Genomic DNA, 18,954 nt, shown 5'->3' on the forward strand with positions numbered 1-18,954 from the left:
GAAAAACCACCCATGCTGGTGCCACATAAGCACCAGTTCTGGTGCCATGTCAAAAGCACCCAGTACACTCTGTAAAGTGGTTGGCATTATGAGGCATTAAGCCATAGAAATCATGCCAGAACAGACAGCTGAAGCCTGGTGTAGCTCTCTGGCTTGCCAGCTCGTCAAATTGGCCAACCCATGTCAGCTTGGAAAACATACATTAAATGATGACACTGATTTATACAGAACACAATATACAAGATTACATGCTATTCTCAAGTAATCAACTTCATCGATCAGATCAGTCTCTGAAGAACAATAAAGACTATGGCTATTGCTCCCGCTTCTTGGGCGTGCCAGTGGCACTTAAAAGGTGTGATCGTTACCAGTGTCACATTACTAGCACTCAAGCCCCGTGCTAGTAGGGTATTAAGAGCACCATCCGAGCGTGATCGTTGCCAGAGCAGCTATCTGGCCTCTGTGCTGGTGGCACGTAAACGACATCATTCGAGCATGATCGTTACCAGCATCGCCTTACTGGCACCTGTGCCGGTGGCATGTGTAAAAGATTCGAGCAAGGTCGTTGCCAGTGCCGCCTGACAGGCACGTAAAATCACCCACTACACTTTCGGAGTGGTTGGCGTTAGGAAGGGCATCCAGCTGTAGAAATTCTGCCATATCAAGATTGAAACCTGGTGCAGCCATCTGGTTCGCCAGCCCTCAGTCATATGTCCAACCCATGCTAGCATGGAAAGCAGACGTTAAATGATAATGACAATGATGATATATGTAATATAGATATATATAAATATATATGTAATATATATATATATATATATGATGCTTTACACATAGATATAAGGACACAAATTTATAGAGATGAGAAAAAGAACACTGTTGCATTGTTACCTTTCTTTCACACAGTTGTTTAAATGGTTTCCAGGACAATGTTGATACAACATTGTAGATTTCACCTGGTCTTCTCCATCAGAATCTCATGACAATGATTTAATAAATAGAACAGCTAGAAAAAATAAACTGTTTATTTGATTGTTTACAACTTACGATTCGTTTTGTTCCAGAGCAACATTTTCTTTCTCAGAGTAATATATATAAGCAGTTTATTGCTTAATCTTGTTTCTTAACATAGAATTGATACGTGTATTTCTCTCGGTCAGATAATGAAAGTGAATGATTAACATAAAATAGAAATGTATGAGTTAGTATAAAAGATTCATTGTTCAGAAATCCTGCTTAAATGTTACTTTCAAACAAGGCTACCAAATAAAGGAGTCATTAATTCAAGCAGTTTTTTAAAAGTTGGTCTGTCAGCTGGATTCAGCTTCCAAGTCACCAGGATGATTGATCGTAGACTGCTGGGGCACTCATCAGGTATGTCCATTCTGTTACCCTCTTCAATAAACTCTTTAATGTCAGATGCAGGCTGTAGAAAGAAATTAAAATTCAAGCTGTTGTAAATACATCTTTGTATTAGACAAGAAAATTAGTTTACAATGGCTGGGTGCAAGCGTAACTGTATGGTTAAGTTTGCTTCTCAATCATATGGCTTTGTGTTAGGTCTCGTTACCTGGAATTTGAGGGAATTTGATAAGTGTAAACTAAAAAACCTTTATGTGCCTGAATCATCATCATCATCGTTTAACGTCCATTTTCCATGCTAGCATGGGTTGGACGGTTTGACTGAGGGCTGGCAAACCAGATGGCTGCACCAGGCTCCAGTCTTGATCTGGCAGAGTTTCTACAGCTGGATGCCCTTCCTAACGCCAACCACTCCGAGAGTGTAGTGGGTGCTTTTATGTGCCACCGGCACGAGGGCCAATCAGGCAGTACTGGCAACGACCTCGCTCAAATCTTTTTACACATGCGAGCGAGGTCATTGCCAGTACTCGCATGAATGTTTACAAAAATTATACTGAAACAATGGAAGCATCATTGTGGTTGGGCTGCACCGGGGGTATTTGCTAACATTTTCTTTCAAATAACCCACTAGCTTTGCATTTTTGAATCCCTCATTTGAAAAACAGGTAAAACTTGGCCATCTGGAAGAGGATCCAGCTACAAAATTCCTGCATCAATTTTTCTCCTGCCTAAGCCATGCTAGCATAGACAACAGATATTAAATGAAAAATAACTGAAACAAGTGCAACTCACAATATAGTGCTATTACTATATTTAGACTACATCAAAAGACCAACTGCCATAGATACACACATTTTCCTCTAATTACTAACACACAAGTATAACCAGTCCAGGTGGAACCAGCTACAAAGATCATGGGAAACTGCTCCTTCTTTTCTAAGTACTTTATATGAAGAAAAAAAACACTTCTAATAATGCAAGCCTTGGAGTCATCATCATCATTGTTTAACATCCATTTTCCATGCCGGCATAGGTTGGATGGTTTGACTGAAAACTGGGGGGTGGGGGTGGGGCTGCATCAAGTTCCAGTCTGATTTGGCAAGGTTTCTACAACTGGATGCTCTTCCTAATGCCAACCACTCTGAGGGTGTAATGGGTGCTTTTTACATGCCATTGACCTGACACTGGGATTAGCCATGGTCTCACTTAGCTTCACAGGTCTACACGAGCATGGTATATCACCAAAGGTCACTTGTCACTGTCTCCATGAGGCCCAACACTTGGTGCTTTTTTTATGTGCCAGTCTGATGGCATTGGCCATGATTATGAATTTCACTCGGTTCGACAGGTCTTCACAAGCATAGTTCAACGATTGAAGGGTGCTTTTAACAGGCCAGTTACAGGAAACTAGCATTGGCCACGACTATGATCTCATTTGGCTTGACAGATCTTCTCAAGCAAAGCATATCTCCAAAAGATCTTGGTCACTTGTTATTGCCTCTATGAGGCCCAACATTCAAAGATCGTGCTTCACCACCTCGTCCCATGTCTTCCTGGGTCTAATTCTTTCACAGGTTCCCTTCATTAGAGTTTGATACTTCTTCACACAGCTGTCCTTATCCATATGTATCACATGACCATATCAGTGCAGTCGTCTCTCTTGCACACCACATCTGATGCTTCTTATGTCCAAACTTTCTCTCGGAATGCTTACACACTGACACTACACATCCAGCAGAGCATACTAGCTTCATTTCTTACAAGTCTACGTATGTCCTTAGTAGTCCTGACAATAGTTTATTGCTGGCTGCTCGTTTATTTTAACCAATTACTATGAATTATCTATTTCCAACATGGGAAGCTTAAGCAACTAAAAAAAAAAAAAAGCAAATAAAATCTATCTTGCTTAACAAATAATCTGTCATTGACCTCAACAAGGATTTGCAGTTATACAAACAGGATATACTTGATTAGGTCAAAAGTATATATTGCAGCAAAAATAAAGTTTCTAAAACCAGTATTACTCATCAAAAGTTTTTTAAAAATCAATAAAAAGGCAGTGCTCCAGTATGGCCACAGTTAAATGATTGAAACAAATAAAAGAATAAATACACATAACTCAGCTTATTGATTCTATTTATACTGAATGATAGTCTTAGTTTCTCTTTAAAATATAAATGCATATGTTGTATGTGTTTAAGGCTAGAAATTTTAAAATACACTCTATTCTGAAAACCATATTAAACTAAGGATTTTATGAAATCCTTTTTTGATTGCTAATACCACATAAAAAAGCACCCAGTACACTATAGTGGTAGGCATTAGGAAGGGCATCCAACCATAGCAACCATGCTAAAGTAGACAATGGAGCTTGGCATAGTCCTTGGATTTGTCAAACTATCCAACCCATGCTATCATGGAAAACGAATGATAATGAAATCCTTGATTTCAAAAGTTATATTGTGTAATTATTATCATCATCTTTTAACATCCATTTTCCATGCTGGCATGGGTTGGACGGTTTGACTGAGGACTGGCAAGCCAGGAGGCCACACTAGGCTCCAATCTGATTTGGCAATGTTTCTACAGCTGGACGCCCCTCCTAATTCCACCCACCCTGAGAGTGTAGTGGGTGCTCTTTACGTGCCACTAGCATGGGAGCCAGTCAGGTGGTATTGGCATTGGCCATGTTCGGATAGTGCTTTTTGTATGCTACTGAAGCCAGTCGGTGTGGGGGGTTGGTATCAACCACATTCAGGTGGTGCTTTTTATGTCCCACCGGCACAGGGAGCCAGTCAGTGGCACTGGCAACGACCCACATATGAATGGTGCTTATTGCATGCTACCAGCACGAGAGCCAGTCAGGTGGCACTGGTATCGGCCACAACTACAATTCCATTTGATTTTGATTTTACTTGACTCAATAGGTCTCCTCAAGCACGGCATGTCGGCTGACGATTCAAGGTACTTTTTAAATGGGTTGGTTATGCAACACTGGTGTAGGCCATGACTGATATCACCTTAGTTGCCAGGTCTTCTCAATCACAGCATATCTCCAGTCTTTCGATTATATGAGAATATTTTCCACCCAAACACTATGTGCCTTATATCAATGCAACCTTAATCATTAGTTCCTACTCAATGCATTTGAGTATTTTACCATTCTTGTATTTACCAATTACCTCCAGATTGTTCAAGGACAATCCATTTATAAGCTAAGTTTGTCACTTTCATCTTTATTCAAATTGGCATGTAAAAAGCACCATTCAAGCATGATCGTTACCTGCATCGCCTTACTGGCACGTGAAAAACATTCGAGCGAGGTCGTTGCCAGTGTCGCTGGACTGGCTCCTGTGCAGGTGGCACATAAAAAGCACCATTTGAGCGTGGCCGTTGCCAGTACAGCCTGACTGGCCCATGTGCCGGTGACACATAAAAGCACCCACTACACTCTCAGAGTGGTTGGCGTTAAAAAGGGCATCCAGCTGTAGAAACTCTGCCGAATCAGATTGGAGTCTGGTGCAGCCATCTGGTTTTCCAGACCTCAGTCAAATCGTCCAACCCATGCTAGCATGGAAAGCAGACATTAAACAATGATGATGATCTTTACTTGACTAACCAACAAAATCTAGAGACCTCCATTTCCACAAGTAGGCTTCAATATTACTTTTTACTCATGAAATAAACAATAATAGTTAAAATAATAAAAACTTAGAGAATCTGACTGAGATGATTAAAAAGAACAAATTTAGTGTAATTGATCAAATGTAATCTGATAAGCTAGGTGAAGAACACCTTATACTCAGAAAGTAGATTAGAAAATTAGAAGTAGTGCTTGAGGTTATACTGACATGAAAGTCACATGGTGTTCACTTCAAAAATAAGTGCTTACATGGGGATATAGATTTTATGCTGGCAGGAAAGATGCCTACATGAATGTGGACATAAAAATGAAGAAAGATCCATGAATTGAGAACAGACACTTCTAACAATAAAGACTTAGGAAGAAGTAGTTTCAACATATATGAGGGCATTGTTTCATCAATATGGCACAAAATAATGCATAATACAATTCATCTATCCAATTTATGCCACCATGACAGATATACACACACAAATGTATTTTGGTTGTTTTTAAATATTAACAAAAATTAGGAATCATCATCATCATCATCGTTTAACATCCGTTTTCCACGCTAGCACAGGTTGGACGGTTCGACCGGGGTCTGGGGAGCCAGGGGCTGCTCCAGGCTCCAGTCTGATCTGGCAGTGTTTCTACAGCTGGTTGCGCTTCCTAACGCCAACCACTCCGCGAGTGTAGTGGGTGCTTTTTACGTGCCACCTGCACAGGTGCCAGAGGGGTCTGGCATCAGCCACGATCGGTTGATCAAGATATATGGATATTTCTTATAAAATTTCAATTTCATAAAAATTTAAACAGGATACTTACAACACCTGGGTAAGGTATCTTGCCAAACGAAAAGATTTCCCACAGCAACACACCAAAACTCCAAACATCACATTTACAGGTGAAAACCTGAATGTAACACAAATAAGAAAACTTTTTATTTCCATGAAAAAAAAAACAGCAGAAAAAAAGGATCTCTTAAAATTTATATTCAATACCATAACAATTACAAGTTTGTATGATACATCTGATCAAGTAATACTGTCCTGGGTTACTTGATAATTGCAATAATAATTTTCCCATCGGACTGGCTCCTGTGCTGGTGGCATGTAAAAAGCACCATTTAAGCATGGTTGATGCCAGTACTGCCTGACTGGTCCTATGCCAGTGGCACATAAAAAGCACCATTCAAGAGTGGTCGTTGCCAGTGCTGCCTGACTGGTTCCCAAGTCGGTTGCATGTAAAAAGCACCCACTATACTCTGGGTGTGGTTGGCATTAGGAAGGGCATCCAGCAGTAGAAACCTTGCCAGATCAGATTGGAGCCTGGTGCAGCTGCCTGGCTTGCCAGTCCTCAGTCAAACCGTCCAACCTATGCCAGTATGGAAAGCAGACATTAAACGATGATTAGCCTTTTTGTTTGCATATGCTAAATATCATCAGCCCTTAGTCATTAATTACTGTCTTGAGAACTAGGACGCATAGGGCCAGTTACCTAGTTTCTATGGTGCATAAGTGGCCAAGATCATCGGCATTCCCACTGAATAGGATGCCAGTGCGTCCCAAGGTCACTCAATTACATCTAAGTGAACTAAAGTAATATGAAATCAAATGCTTTGCTCAAGAACTCGCCCAAGAATCAAAACCATGATCTTGTAATTGTGAGTACATCATCCTCACCACTAGGCCATGTGCATTCACTAAGTTGGATATGCTAGATGTTATTGTTTAACCCCAGTCCAAAGTACCTTTAAGGGACATTATCAATGACCATTTATGTTGTTCTTTTCTAAGATGGTTGAATATGATTTGTAGAGAGCTGACACCTATTTTTAGCACGTTGAGCAATAACAAAGGTTTCTCATTAAATGTATGTAGAAACAGTAATTAGACCTCATAGGTGAATGCTTGACCATCTAATAAATAATTGTAGATTAATCTTCAGATCTGGTCAATATGTTGTACCATGTATGACCATCCCACTTACATTAAATTCTTACTCAGTACTCTCCTATATTGGTTTCAAATTTTGGCACAAGGCTAGCAATTTCAGAGGAGGTGACAAGTCAATTACATTGACCCCAGTTCTCATGCTGCTTCTTTCTTTAACTATTAGCTTGTTAGCTTTTTTTAGCCTTCCTTCATGGAATTTTACCTCCTTGATCTGCACAACATCACTATTTACACCCCTTCCTGCTGCTGTAGCATAGCTGACAGCTGGTTGAGTATCCATAACTTCGTTGGTCACAAATGACATGAAAATTTCCAGAAATTGTCTTCATAAAGACACAGTTCAATAAATTTACAGAAATCTTCTACCCCATAGGGCAAAAGTTACAGTTTTCCACAGGACACCAGTTCAAATTCCAATAAAATTTTCAATTCAAATATAAGATAAATTCACAATAACAGAACAGGAGACGAACTCACATACCAATGGTAACAACTGAAAACAACACTGTGTCGCAGATGAAAAAGGCGTGGCCTGCTAGCTGCCGATGCTTATTTACCTTTGAAAGCATATAGATTTCAAGTGAAATAAATTCACTGATCTACAAAATTAGAAATATTACATTTCTAAATCTCTCAGAGACTTATACAGTAGCAGCATGATAAAGTGATGGTTTGTTGCCAACTTAATGTAGCAGTCCCAGGAAAGGGAAGAATGCTATTGCTAATTAGCCCCAGGAAACACCGTTTCCAGTTGGCCATGTGACACAATCATTCTGTGTCCTTATGTTTACAAACAGGGGCAGATATCAGGTGTAGTGTTGGCGAATTTCAGGAAGCATGGAGGTTTTAAAGGCTACTAACAACTGATGCAGGTAGTTTGTTCCATGCTTCAGCAAGAGAGTGAAAAAATATTTCCGAAAGTCAAAGGAGCTGTGCTGTTTTCTGACCTTGTAGGCATGCCCACGTGTGTTAGACACATGGAGCTCAAAAAGGTACTCAAGATGATTGTTGATGTGATGGCTAATAATTTTGTGGGTGTTTACTAAGTCAGTTGCCAGATGTCAGAGCTTCAATGTATCTATGCCCAGGGAAGCAAAGCATTCAGAGTATGGTAGATGCCTGATGGAGGCATGATAGATGCCTGATATCTTGCCTGGGATCATGTCAGTAGGGTGGAATGAGACTTATTGGGACCTAATATTTTGCACAGGCATTGCTTTGTCAGTGAGAGTCATACTCATGAACAAGTTGACAGCTGTCATATATGTGTATCTTTATATTTGGCATCCCACCATTGCTTGACAACTAGAAGTTATGTGGAAGTCTGCCTCATATATATATGCATGTGTGTGTGTGTGTTATTCCTCCATTACTTGAAAATCAGTGCTAGTTTCTTTACATACCTGTAACTTAACAGTTCAGCAAAAGAGACCAACAGAATAATTACCAAATTTAATAAGGACTGGGTTCAATTTGTTGGACTAAAATTCTTCAAAGTCGTGCCCCAGCAAAGCTGCAGTTCAATGACTTAAATAAGACAAGCAATTAAATGACCAGATGTCTTAAGCTTAAGATCATTATAAACAGCTGATCATAGACACAAGCATAGCTGTGTGGTTAAGAAGTTCACTTCATGACAACATGATTTCAAGTTCAATCTCACTATACCCCAACACGGCCAAGAGTCTGCCATTATAGCCTTGTGAGTGAATTAGGTAGATGAAAACCACAGGAGAACAGTTCATATCGAGTGTATGTGTATGCACATGTAAATATATGTAAATGTTGATATTCTGTGCTTATCACTAATTGAACAAAATAGTAATGATGTTGACATTCTCTATTGATATTAGAACCAGTCACCCTGCACTTACAAAGACCTGGGGAATGAAAACAATTCGTTACTTGAAAAGCAGATAAGACCAGAGCATTTGACCATATAATCATCCCTCAAATAGACTCCCTTTCTAATCTAGGCCAGCATGGAAAAGCACACACACACACATATATATATATAAAAGCAAACATTAGCTTATCTTTAACCTACATTATGTAACAAATGTTGTTACGAGTCATTGACATTTCAAATCTGATTGATCAGCAAGAAAATAAGGACACACAAAATTGCTTAATTTTGACTGGCAGACTTATGACTAAAGGGCATTTTAATCAGGAACTCTTGTGTTTTTAGGGTTAGGGTTAAGCTTTTAGAGGCATCAAAAACTAGCAAAAGCAACTTTTTTTTCTTCTTTTTCTTAGACAGTAGATATAATAGATGTGACAACTATTTCTACTAGGCCCACATAAAAGCTCTACCATTGGCTCATAACTAAAGGCTACATATTTCAAACCCATATGGTCCTTTTTTGTTTGCTGTGGTGAGTTGCCAATCAGAATATTTTAAGTAACATATAAATAAACTTACTCTGTCAACAATAGCTTCTGGTGCAGCCCATTTTATAGGAAACTTAATCCTTTTATCTAAAGCTCCAGTGTGATTGGATAAACCAAAATCAGATATCTGTAAAAGAAAACCTACATACAATAAACTTACAGTTACTAACATTTGACTCTGGCTTTCTGCATTTATAAAACAGGTGAAAATACCCTAAATTAGATGGTGATGAGCAGTTTGAAATATAATACATCTATATTTGAATAGTATATAAATATCATATATACAAACATGTTGAGTAGATAAAAACCTTATATAGACTGGAAACCAATAAAGAGACAAAAATTGGTACTCCATCAATTACGATAACAAGGGTTCCAGTTGATCCAATCAACGGAACAGACTGCTCGTGAAATTATCATGCAAGTAACTGAGCACTCCACAGACATGTGTACCCTTAATGTAGTTCTTAGGGAAATTCAATGTGACAAGGCTGGCCCTTTGAATTACAGGTACAATTCATTTTTGCCAACTGAGTGGACTAGAGTAACATGAAATAAAGCACATTGTTCAAGGACACAATGCACAACCAGGTATTGAACTCACGGCCTTATGATCATGAGTCAAATACCCTAACCACTAAGCCATGTGCTTCATGACTGGAAACCTACATGTATATATGAACTGCATTGCTATCATGTATATAATACAACATGCTTGTTTTTGAAACTGCATCCTCATTTGTATCCAACACTGTTTAACAAGGACAGAAAAGTATGAAACAGAGAAAAACAGATACAAAATAATTTGTATATTTTAAGAGAGAGCTATTCTTTTAAACATTATTACACCAACATCAAAATAAAAATCAAATGGAAATTGTAGTTAAGATACCTGTGCCAGTGACATGTAAAAAGCACTGTCCGAACATGGCAGATGCCAGTGCCGCCTGACTGGCGTCCGTGTTGGTGACACGTAAAAGCACCAACTGATCATGGCTGTTTGCCAGCCTCCTCTGGCCCCTGTGCCGGTGGCACATAAAAAATCACCCACTACACTCATGGAGTGGCTAGCATGGAAAACGGACGTTAAATGATGATGATGATTATTACTGTTTATGTCTACTTTTTCCATGTTGTTATGGACTGGACCGTTTCACTTGTTAGCCATTCTTCAGCCATTAATATTGTTCTCTCCACCCAAATGTTACACTGATCATTCCCCCACCCCCACCACTGTACCACCAAATTATCTCTCCTCAAGCACACTTCTGCAGCCTACCCAACCACATGTCATCTCTCTCTCTCCTATCATCTCCCTGTCAACTGTATCATCATTATAATCCTGCTGCTGATTCCCCTACTTTCTTCTGCATCCCTTTACTTTTCCCAATTCATGGATCATTGGTCATTCCCCCATACCTTATCCAACACTCCTTACATCTGCCCTTCAACCCTACCCAATCTTTACAGTTGTTGCCTGCCTCCCCTCTCCTTGTCTCTTGCTCCCCTATAAACTCTTACAAACCTACAACTTTCCACACACCTAGTTCCTCTCTCCCCACTCACTTTTGTTTACCTCATTCCTTGAGGAGTCACCTGGACACCTTAGCAGCATTATTAATCTCTATGCAGCTCCTACTTATCATTCTCACCCTTTCTTCTACATATGAATAGCCATGCAGCTCTCCTACACGAACCTGCTCTGCTACCCTCTTCTCTCATATTTAAACCCCTTCAAGAGTATCAGCTGTGGGAACTATGCCAAAGCAGACACTGGATTGTTATGCAATATTTGATGCATCAGATCCTGTCAAATGTCCAACCCATGCTAGTATGGAATATGGACATTAAACAATGATGATATATATGACAAGATACCATACAGTTTTTGTCTAATAAATTTCACTAACAAGGTACATGCTGTTAAGCGGTTGGCAATTAGAAAGATATTTAACTATTGAAGTTATGCCATAAATGAAACATACTAGTGAGACATAGCCCCATCTTAACTACAATAATGACTCACCCAAACCATACCAACATGGAAAAAATGCAAAAGGGTTATTGTGGTGATAGTGTGTATGTGTGTATGAGAGAGAAATATGCAAAACAGTCACAGTCATGTGACTACAGCTGGATGTCATTCTTAATGCCAACCACTTTACAAAATGTATTGGTTGCTTCCGTAACTCCAACTGAGTTGGGTATGGTACTGAAGAATATGAAAGGAGAGGGGAAGGTGTCTTGCTGAAGAGGTGAACACATGGTTTCTCTGTATTTATATAAATATTAAGAGGTAGACTTAATAGGCACAGGAGTGGCTGTGTGGTAAGTAGCTTGCTAACCAACCACATGGTTCCGGGTTCAGTTCCACTGCGTGGCATCTTGGGCAAGTGTCTTCTGCTATAGCCCCGGGCCGACCAATGCCTTGTGAGTGGATTTGGCAGATGGAAACTGAAAGAAGCCTGTCGTATATATCGTATATATATATATATATGTGTGTCTGTGTTTGTCCCCCTAGCACTGCTTGACAACCGATGCTGGTGTGTTTACGTCCCCGTCACTTAGCGGTTCGGCAAAAGAGACCGATAGAATAAGTACTGGGCTTACAAAGAATAAGTCCCGGGGTCGATTTGCTCAACTAAAGGCAGTGCTCCAGCATGGCCACAGTCAAATGACTGAAACAAGTAAAAGAGTAAAGAGACTCAAATAACTTACCTTTACTTTGCCACAATTACTCAAAAGAATGTTCCGAGCAGCAAGATCACAATGGACCAGATGCTTACCTTCCAGATATTCCATTCCTACACAAATATCACTACAGTCAGACACATGCAAAATGAAAAGAAGAAAAATAGAAAAGGAATTAACTAAACTTTTCAAAGTAAAATATATTAGACATTATCAGCATTGACTTGAGACAGAAAAAGAAAGAAACAAGCTACTGGAGGGATCTGGATTACATATCTATCACTTGTTTTAATTTCCAAGAGGTAAAGCATTTAATGCCCTAGCCAAAGTTGTATATACTGTGCCGGCCAAAATGCCATTACGTTCTGAGTTCAAATTCCGCCAAGGTCGATTTAGCCTTTCATCCTTTCGGGGTCGATTAAATAAGTACCAGTTACACACTGGGGTCGATATAATCGATTTAATCCATTTGTCTGTCCTTGTTTGTCCCCTCTGTGGGTTTGTCCCCTTGTGGGTAGTAAAGAAATATGTATTAGATGACATAAGAAAAAACAAGGATATATTAGCAGCAAAAAGCTTTTAGAACATTCAAGCATGAAATATAGGCTCAACTTCACAAATAGGGCTTGGTGGGATTTTTATTTTAAACACTGCTTTTTTTTTAAAAAAAAAGTGCGTCTATTCCACCAACAACAGTATGTCTGATATCGTCAATTTATGTCAGAAAGATAAAGAGATAGATATGCAGATTAAGTCTTTTTAATTTCTTTTCCTATCTAAAATTAGTGCATATAATGTGTAAGAGAGAAAATGTTAACTCTAGTGTAAATTGTTTAATGACCATTTTCAATAGTGGCATGTTAGTTGAATGATGTGACAGGAGCCAACAAGCCAGAAAAGTATGAAAAGAGAGTGACAGATGGATAGAGATGGGAATAAAGGTGAAGAATGAACACAAGTAAAGATGTGGTCAATGGTAAATACCAGTTTAGAGGAGAAAAAATTTATGAAATTTATCTTCAATGTTTATGCTAATACAAGACAGGCAGAACAAGAAAACATTTCCACAAGAAATTACAGATCTTTGGATGCCATTTAATGATTAACAACCATTTTTCCATGCCCAACATGCTGAGATCTGATCTCACCACCTTTTAGAACAGGGGAGGAGAAACCCCCACCCATGGGTGCAATTGTACAGGCGAGCCCATTTTATTGCACCCACAGGCTGGCATATTTGTATGTACAAAATATAGTCAATTTTTCCATTATAAAATTGATACAATACTCGTATGCCTCTTTGCGACATAGATTGCATTTCCACAACTTAAAACAGTTAGACTCAAACAGAAAACCGTCCAGCAATTGCCATTTGAATGGAAATTTTTTGTTTTCACTATAAAACACATATTGCTAGGTTTGTACCACCCCCTTGAGACCCAACTACACTCTAGCTAAAAAATATAAAATACCTCATAAGTAATATAAACGTCCTAAATTCAGTGGCGGCATGTTACATGTTAATTGAATATGTTAAACTTATCTTTATTAATGTATATCAAATTATACATGGATATATACAAGATATATACACAGATATAAGAGTTAAAACTTGTGATCTACCTGTGGACCTTTTTTTGAAAATTTTTGCCTGCCACACTAAAAAGTTTCCCCACCCCTGTTTTAGAACTTCAGGAGCTTTGATAATCCTTTCATTTCTAGTGGTCTGGAAAAGAAAGATTTGGAAGCTTATGGATTCTTTGAATACGATGTGGACCCAACAGAGGGACTGGCTATCCAAGTTGACAGCAGCCTGATGGATAAAACGATATGAAGACTGGGAAAGCCCTTGGCCCCTTAGGAATTATTATTGAGATGCTTAAAATAGCTGGCTGAGTGGGATATAGCCCAGTCATCTAAAAAGTTAATCAGGTTATCCAGAAGGGTCATATCCCAATGACTGGTGTAGCAGCATTATAGTCAAGTGCCACAAAGGTAAAGGAGATGCCGTACACAGAAGTAATCACAAAGGTATCAAAGTGCTGGACCAAGTCATGAAAGTTACAAAAAGGGTTGAAGCCCATCTGATTAAGAAGAGCATTAACCTAGATGAAATGCAGTTTGATTTTGTACTAAGGAGAAGTACTACTGGCACTATCTTCCTAGTAAGAGAAGCATTTAACAAAAAAATAAACTACACCCTCTTGCAGACTAACTCATCGACAATAACAGGGATCTTCTCTTTGTGGCTGGCAACTTCAATGGTCATGTTGAACAACATCCAGGGAGCTTCCACAGTGTATATGTTGGCAATAATTTTGGCTCCTGCAATGGGGAGGGAATAAGGCTGCTGGAGTTCTGTGATGCAAATGATCTTATGATCTGTAATAGTAACTTCAGAAAACCTGCCAGTCACCTGTTCACCTACAAGTCTGGTTAACTACATTCTGGCCAGGAAACAGGAAAGATGGCTACTCATAAATACCAAAATTTCCCAGATGAAGAATGCACCCCTCCCTACATAGGTTAGTAGTTAGCAACTTCAGGATCAGGGCTAAATGGCTACCCAGAAGACAACCAGCATGGAAAAGAAGGGTCTGGAAGCTTAAGGATCCTCTGAATGGACAGAGATTTAGAGACATATTGCTTGAAGCTTTTGACAAAAAAGAGGTGGATATAGCATCACACAATGTGGAGGACAACTGGAAGTTCCTACAGGACAACCTGTTGAAGTCTACTGACCAGACCTGTGGTTGGTGCAAAGTCCCCTCTCACCCTAAGGTAACATAATGGTGGAACAATGTAGTTGACAGGGCCATTACGAAAAAGAAACAGGCACGGAAGGACTGGAAGTGTGGTTGTAGCAGGGAACTGTATCAGATTGCCAGAAGGGAAGCTAGGAGACAGGTTTACTTAGCCAGAGGGGAAGCAGAAAAATTTGCCAATGTTCTGCATCGTGAGGACCAAAGACTTGAAGTGTCTCGTATTGCAAGACAGTCTGTGAGAGAGAATCATGATGTCATAGGAGAGAAAAATATATCTGCATGGATAATGCAGAAAAATATATCTGCATGGATAATGACTCACTTGCATTTAATGAGGCTGCAAAGAGAGAGACTTGGAGACACCACTATGAATGATTGCTAAATGAAGAGAATGAATGGGAGAAAGAGTCTGCCAAATGTTGACCCAACAGAGGGACCAGCTATTTGTGCGTGTTTATTTCTCCTTTCCTTGAAGTTAAGTAATAGTTGTAAATGAGCCTGACTATCACTTAAACAGTGTTGTTTGTTCCTCATTTTCCATGAAAACATGTTCGACCACAGGAAAATATTTTCTATTTTTAATATCACATATATCAAATTTTGCTGTTGTTTATTTATTTTTTTCAAGTTGAAAGCGTTTAGTCACTTAGCTTCTCAACCTTTATCCTTAGTCAGAGGTAATGATTCAGCAAGAAAACATACAAAAATAATCAAAGAGGATTACAATAACAAAAATTATATATATAAAGACACAGAAGTGGCTGTGTGATGAGTAGCTTGTTCACCAACCACATGATTCCAGGTTCACCTTGGGCAAGTGTCTTCTACTATAGCCTTGGGCCGACCGAAAACTGTGTGTGTGTGTTTGTCCCCCCACCATCACTTGATAACCGATGATGTGTTTACAACCCCATAACTTAGTTGTTTGGCAAAGGAGACCAATAGAATAAGTACTAGGCATACAAAGAATAAGTCCTGGGGTCGATTTGTTTGACTAAAGGCAACAGTCAAGACAACTAAAAGAAAAAAAAATATATATATATACATACATATACACACACACACACACACACATATATATATATATATATACAATGCTAGTATCTTACAATGATGAATTCAGTTGCCATTCCTCAGTGATGCTATCTCTACCTCGAGACCGTAGGTAGTTTGCGAGATTTCCTTCATCCATATATTCCATAACTAGGTAAACATCCTTGTCAAGCACGACGCCAATTAGCTGTAATACATTTCGGTGATTCAACGTACTGCAAAATAAAAAATGAGAAACAGTTAATGTAATCTGCTGTAGCTAGTGTAGTACAGTATTGTACTTATAGTCACTAAAATATAGCTACTCTATCTCTGACAAAATGGCTGTCAGTGCAACTTTTTGTCCCCGTCAAATTTTATCCAACAAATGAATGTCTCAGTTGTTTAAGCCAGTGATGCCCTAACTTTTTCGGGCTGCAGCCCCCTTGACACCCAGGCCACATTCCTAGCATCCCCACCCTAACTAACCATCACAAACATAGATCACTTTCTGAAGCAAATTCAAAACAACTGCATTTCACAAATAAAACTTAACCTAATGAACCCATTATTTTGTTGTTTTTACGTGAATTGCTACCCCATTATCACCCCAATTTTTACATGAATCACTACTCCATTATGGGCCCCACTTTTCTTCAACACCCTCTTGGAACTTTCACTGCTCCTAGCAAGGCAATACCGCTTACTTTGGGAACCACTGGTTTAATCAACAGAATTATTTCTGTTAATTCTGGATTATACTGTACTTACTCAGTGCAACTGGTTGAGTATTCCAAGAAAACTATTACACCCCTAACGTAACCTTCAGGCTGACTATGAAGATGCATAGCTTAGTGGTTTGAGTATTTGGGTCACAATCATAAGGTTTTGAGTTCAATTCCCGGCAACGCGTTGTATCCTTAGACAAGACACTTTATTTCACATTGCTCTGGTCCACTCAGCTGGCAAAAATGAATTGTGCTAGCAATTCAAAGGGTCGGCCTTATCACATTTTGTGTTATGCTGAATCTCCTTGTGAACTACATTAACGGTATGTGTGTCTGTGGAGTGGCACAACCACTTGCATGTTAATGTCACGAGCTGATTGTTCCATCAATAAGGTCAACTGAAACCTTCATTGTCATAACTGATGGAGAGCCAGCTTATAAATAACAGGTACGCTTAACCCTGATAGGCTTTCTGTCTGTCAAACTTTCCTTATTTGACTTGGGGGTCATCCAGTGATGCAGAAATCAAACAGTATCATTGTGCTAAGCAATGGAACCAGAGTCAGAACCTAACAATTGTAACTGAACTTCTGAACCCCTCAACCATGCACCCTTAAGAATTAAGTAATATAAAGTTTATTAACCTTGAGAGATCCTCTCATACAGATACTTGATTTCCAGTAGAATAAAATCACATGATACAGGTGTTTCAGCACTCATGACAGATGATTCACAACTGCTATGATCTATGTGCATGCTTTTATGAACAAAGTGCCTATAAGAGAGGGTCTTCTAAGGCTATTAATGCACTATTTGGTGTTCTTGCATAGTAAGGTGTATATAAGGATTACTTCTGTCACTAATAATTAACTTATAATAAAGATTATGCTAATTAACTAATCCATTATTTGTGGAGATAAAAATTAGCAGAAAAATATATACAATATAGGCACAGCTGTGGCCATGTAGGCACAGGTGTAGTTATATAGGTGCAGGTGTGGCTGTGTAATAAGTAGCTTGCTTACCAACCACATGGTTCCAGGTTCAGTCCCACTGCATGGCAGCTTGGGCAGGTGTCCTCTACTATGACCTTGGGCCAACCAAAGCCTTGTGAGTGGATTTCATAAACAGAAACTGAAAGAAGCCCATTGTATATATATGTGTATGTGTATATATATACGTGTGTGTATGTATGTGTTTTGTGTGTCTGCATTTGTACCCCCAACATCACTTGACAACCGTTGTTGGTGTGTTTATGTCCGCATAACTTAGCAGTTCAGCAAAAGAGACTGATAGAATAAGTACTCGCACCTTGGGCAGGTGTCTTCTACTATAGCCTCGGGCCGACCAAAGCCCTGCGAGTGGATTTGGTAGACAGAAACTGAAAGAAGCCAGTCGTATATATGTATGTGCGTGTGTGTGTCTGTGTTTGTACCCCCAAAATCACTTGACAACCAATGCTGGTGTGTTTACGCTCCCGTAACTTAGCAGTTCGGCAAAAGAGACCGATAGAATAAGTACTAGGCTTACAAAGAATAAGTTGTGGGGTCAATTTGCTCGACTAAAGGCGGTGCACCAGCATGGCCGCAGCCAAATGGCTGAAACAAATAAAAGAGTAAAAGAGTAAGAGTCTTCAATAAGGAGTTCCCCAACAGTGTACTAAGCTTTATTTAGTTTCTTAATTCTTAAACAGATAGAAGTGGTGAAAATGTCACTCACTGTTTGTTGGTTGATAGTTGACTATAACAGAGGTTAATGCTTTTCAATAAATGTATCTATAAAAATCACTGCATGATGTAATACATATACAGTACACAACATAAACACTACACTGCCTAATACTATTAAGTGGTATAACATGTATAGTGCTAATTATAATGCAGTCTAGAATAATTATTATGTGAACTGATACCAGAAGACTCACAACCTCTCATTCTTCATGATAACCCACCACACCTGTAGCAATGTTAAAGTATCAATGGCTAAGGCCTTCTGCATGAGTAGAAATTATTTAAGTTCTGTTAGAAAAAGCAACTAAATCTCCTTTGAATTACACCTAACCTTTTCAAATGATATATTCAGTAATATAACTCCTAACTATTGCTGAATAAAATATGGAATGACACAGCTGGAATATCCCAATCATTGTTTACCTGAGGTTTAACAACTTCAGCTCTGAACAACTGCTGATTGTCTCCATAGTAAAAAGATGACCCAGATTAAGTTACTATTCAAATATTTAGGACAACGCTGCTACCACACACAGACAAATATCACAGACTGGAGAAAAAGTACACATGGATAACTGGCAAAAATTACCTCACTAATGTTTTACAATTATGACTCATAAATGCATTATTTTCTGTCTCTTTTAACCCTTTTGATACCAACCTGACCAA

General features: G+C 39.0%; 1 protein-coding gene across 1 annotated transcript in view; it reads right to left on the bottom strand.

Moving 5' to 3' along the window:
* Positions 1-1,007: 1,007 nt before the first annotated feature.
* Positions 1,008-18,954, bottom strand: part of LOC115209237 (tyrosine-protein kinase CSK) — a 45,393-nt gene continuing 27,446 nt past the window's right edge. The window contains exons 5-9 of the mRNA XM_029777516.2: positions 15,905-16,063; positions 12,058-12,157; positions 9,368-9,463; positions 5,813-5,899; positions 1,008-1,426 (exon numbers count right to left, since the gene is read on the bottom strand). Coding sequence (XP_029633376.1) covers positions 1,250-1,426; positions 5,813-5,899; positions 9,368-9,463; positions 12,058-12,157; positions 15,905-16,063 — 619 coding nt within the window. The 3' untranslated portion in view covers positions 1,008-1,249. The remainder of the gene's footprint in view (positions 1,427-5,812; positions 5,900-9,367; positions 9,464-12,057; positions 12,158-15,904; positions 16,064-18,954) is intronic.

The sequence above is a fragment of the Octopus sinensis genome, linkage group LG3 (genome assembly GCF_006345805.1).
Source record: "Octopus sinensis linkage group LG3, ASM634580v1, whole genome shotgun sequence".
NCBI classification, from domain to species: domain Eukaryota; kingdom Metazoa; phylum Mollusca; class Cephalopoda; order Octopoda; family Octopodidae; genus Octopus; species Octopus sinensis.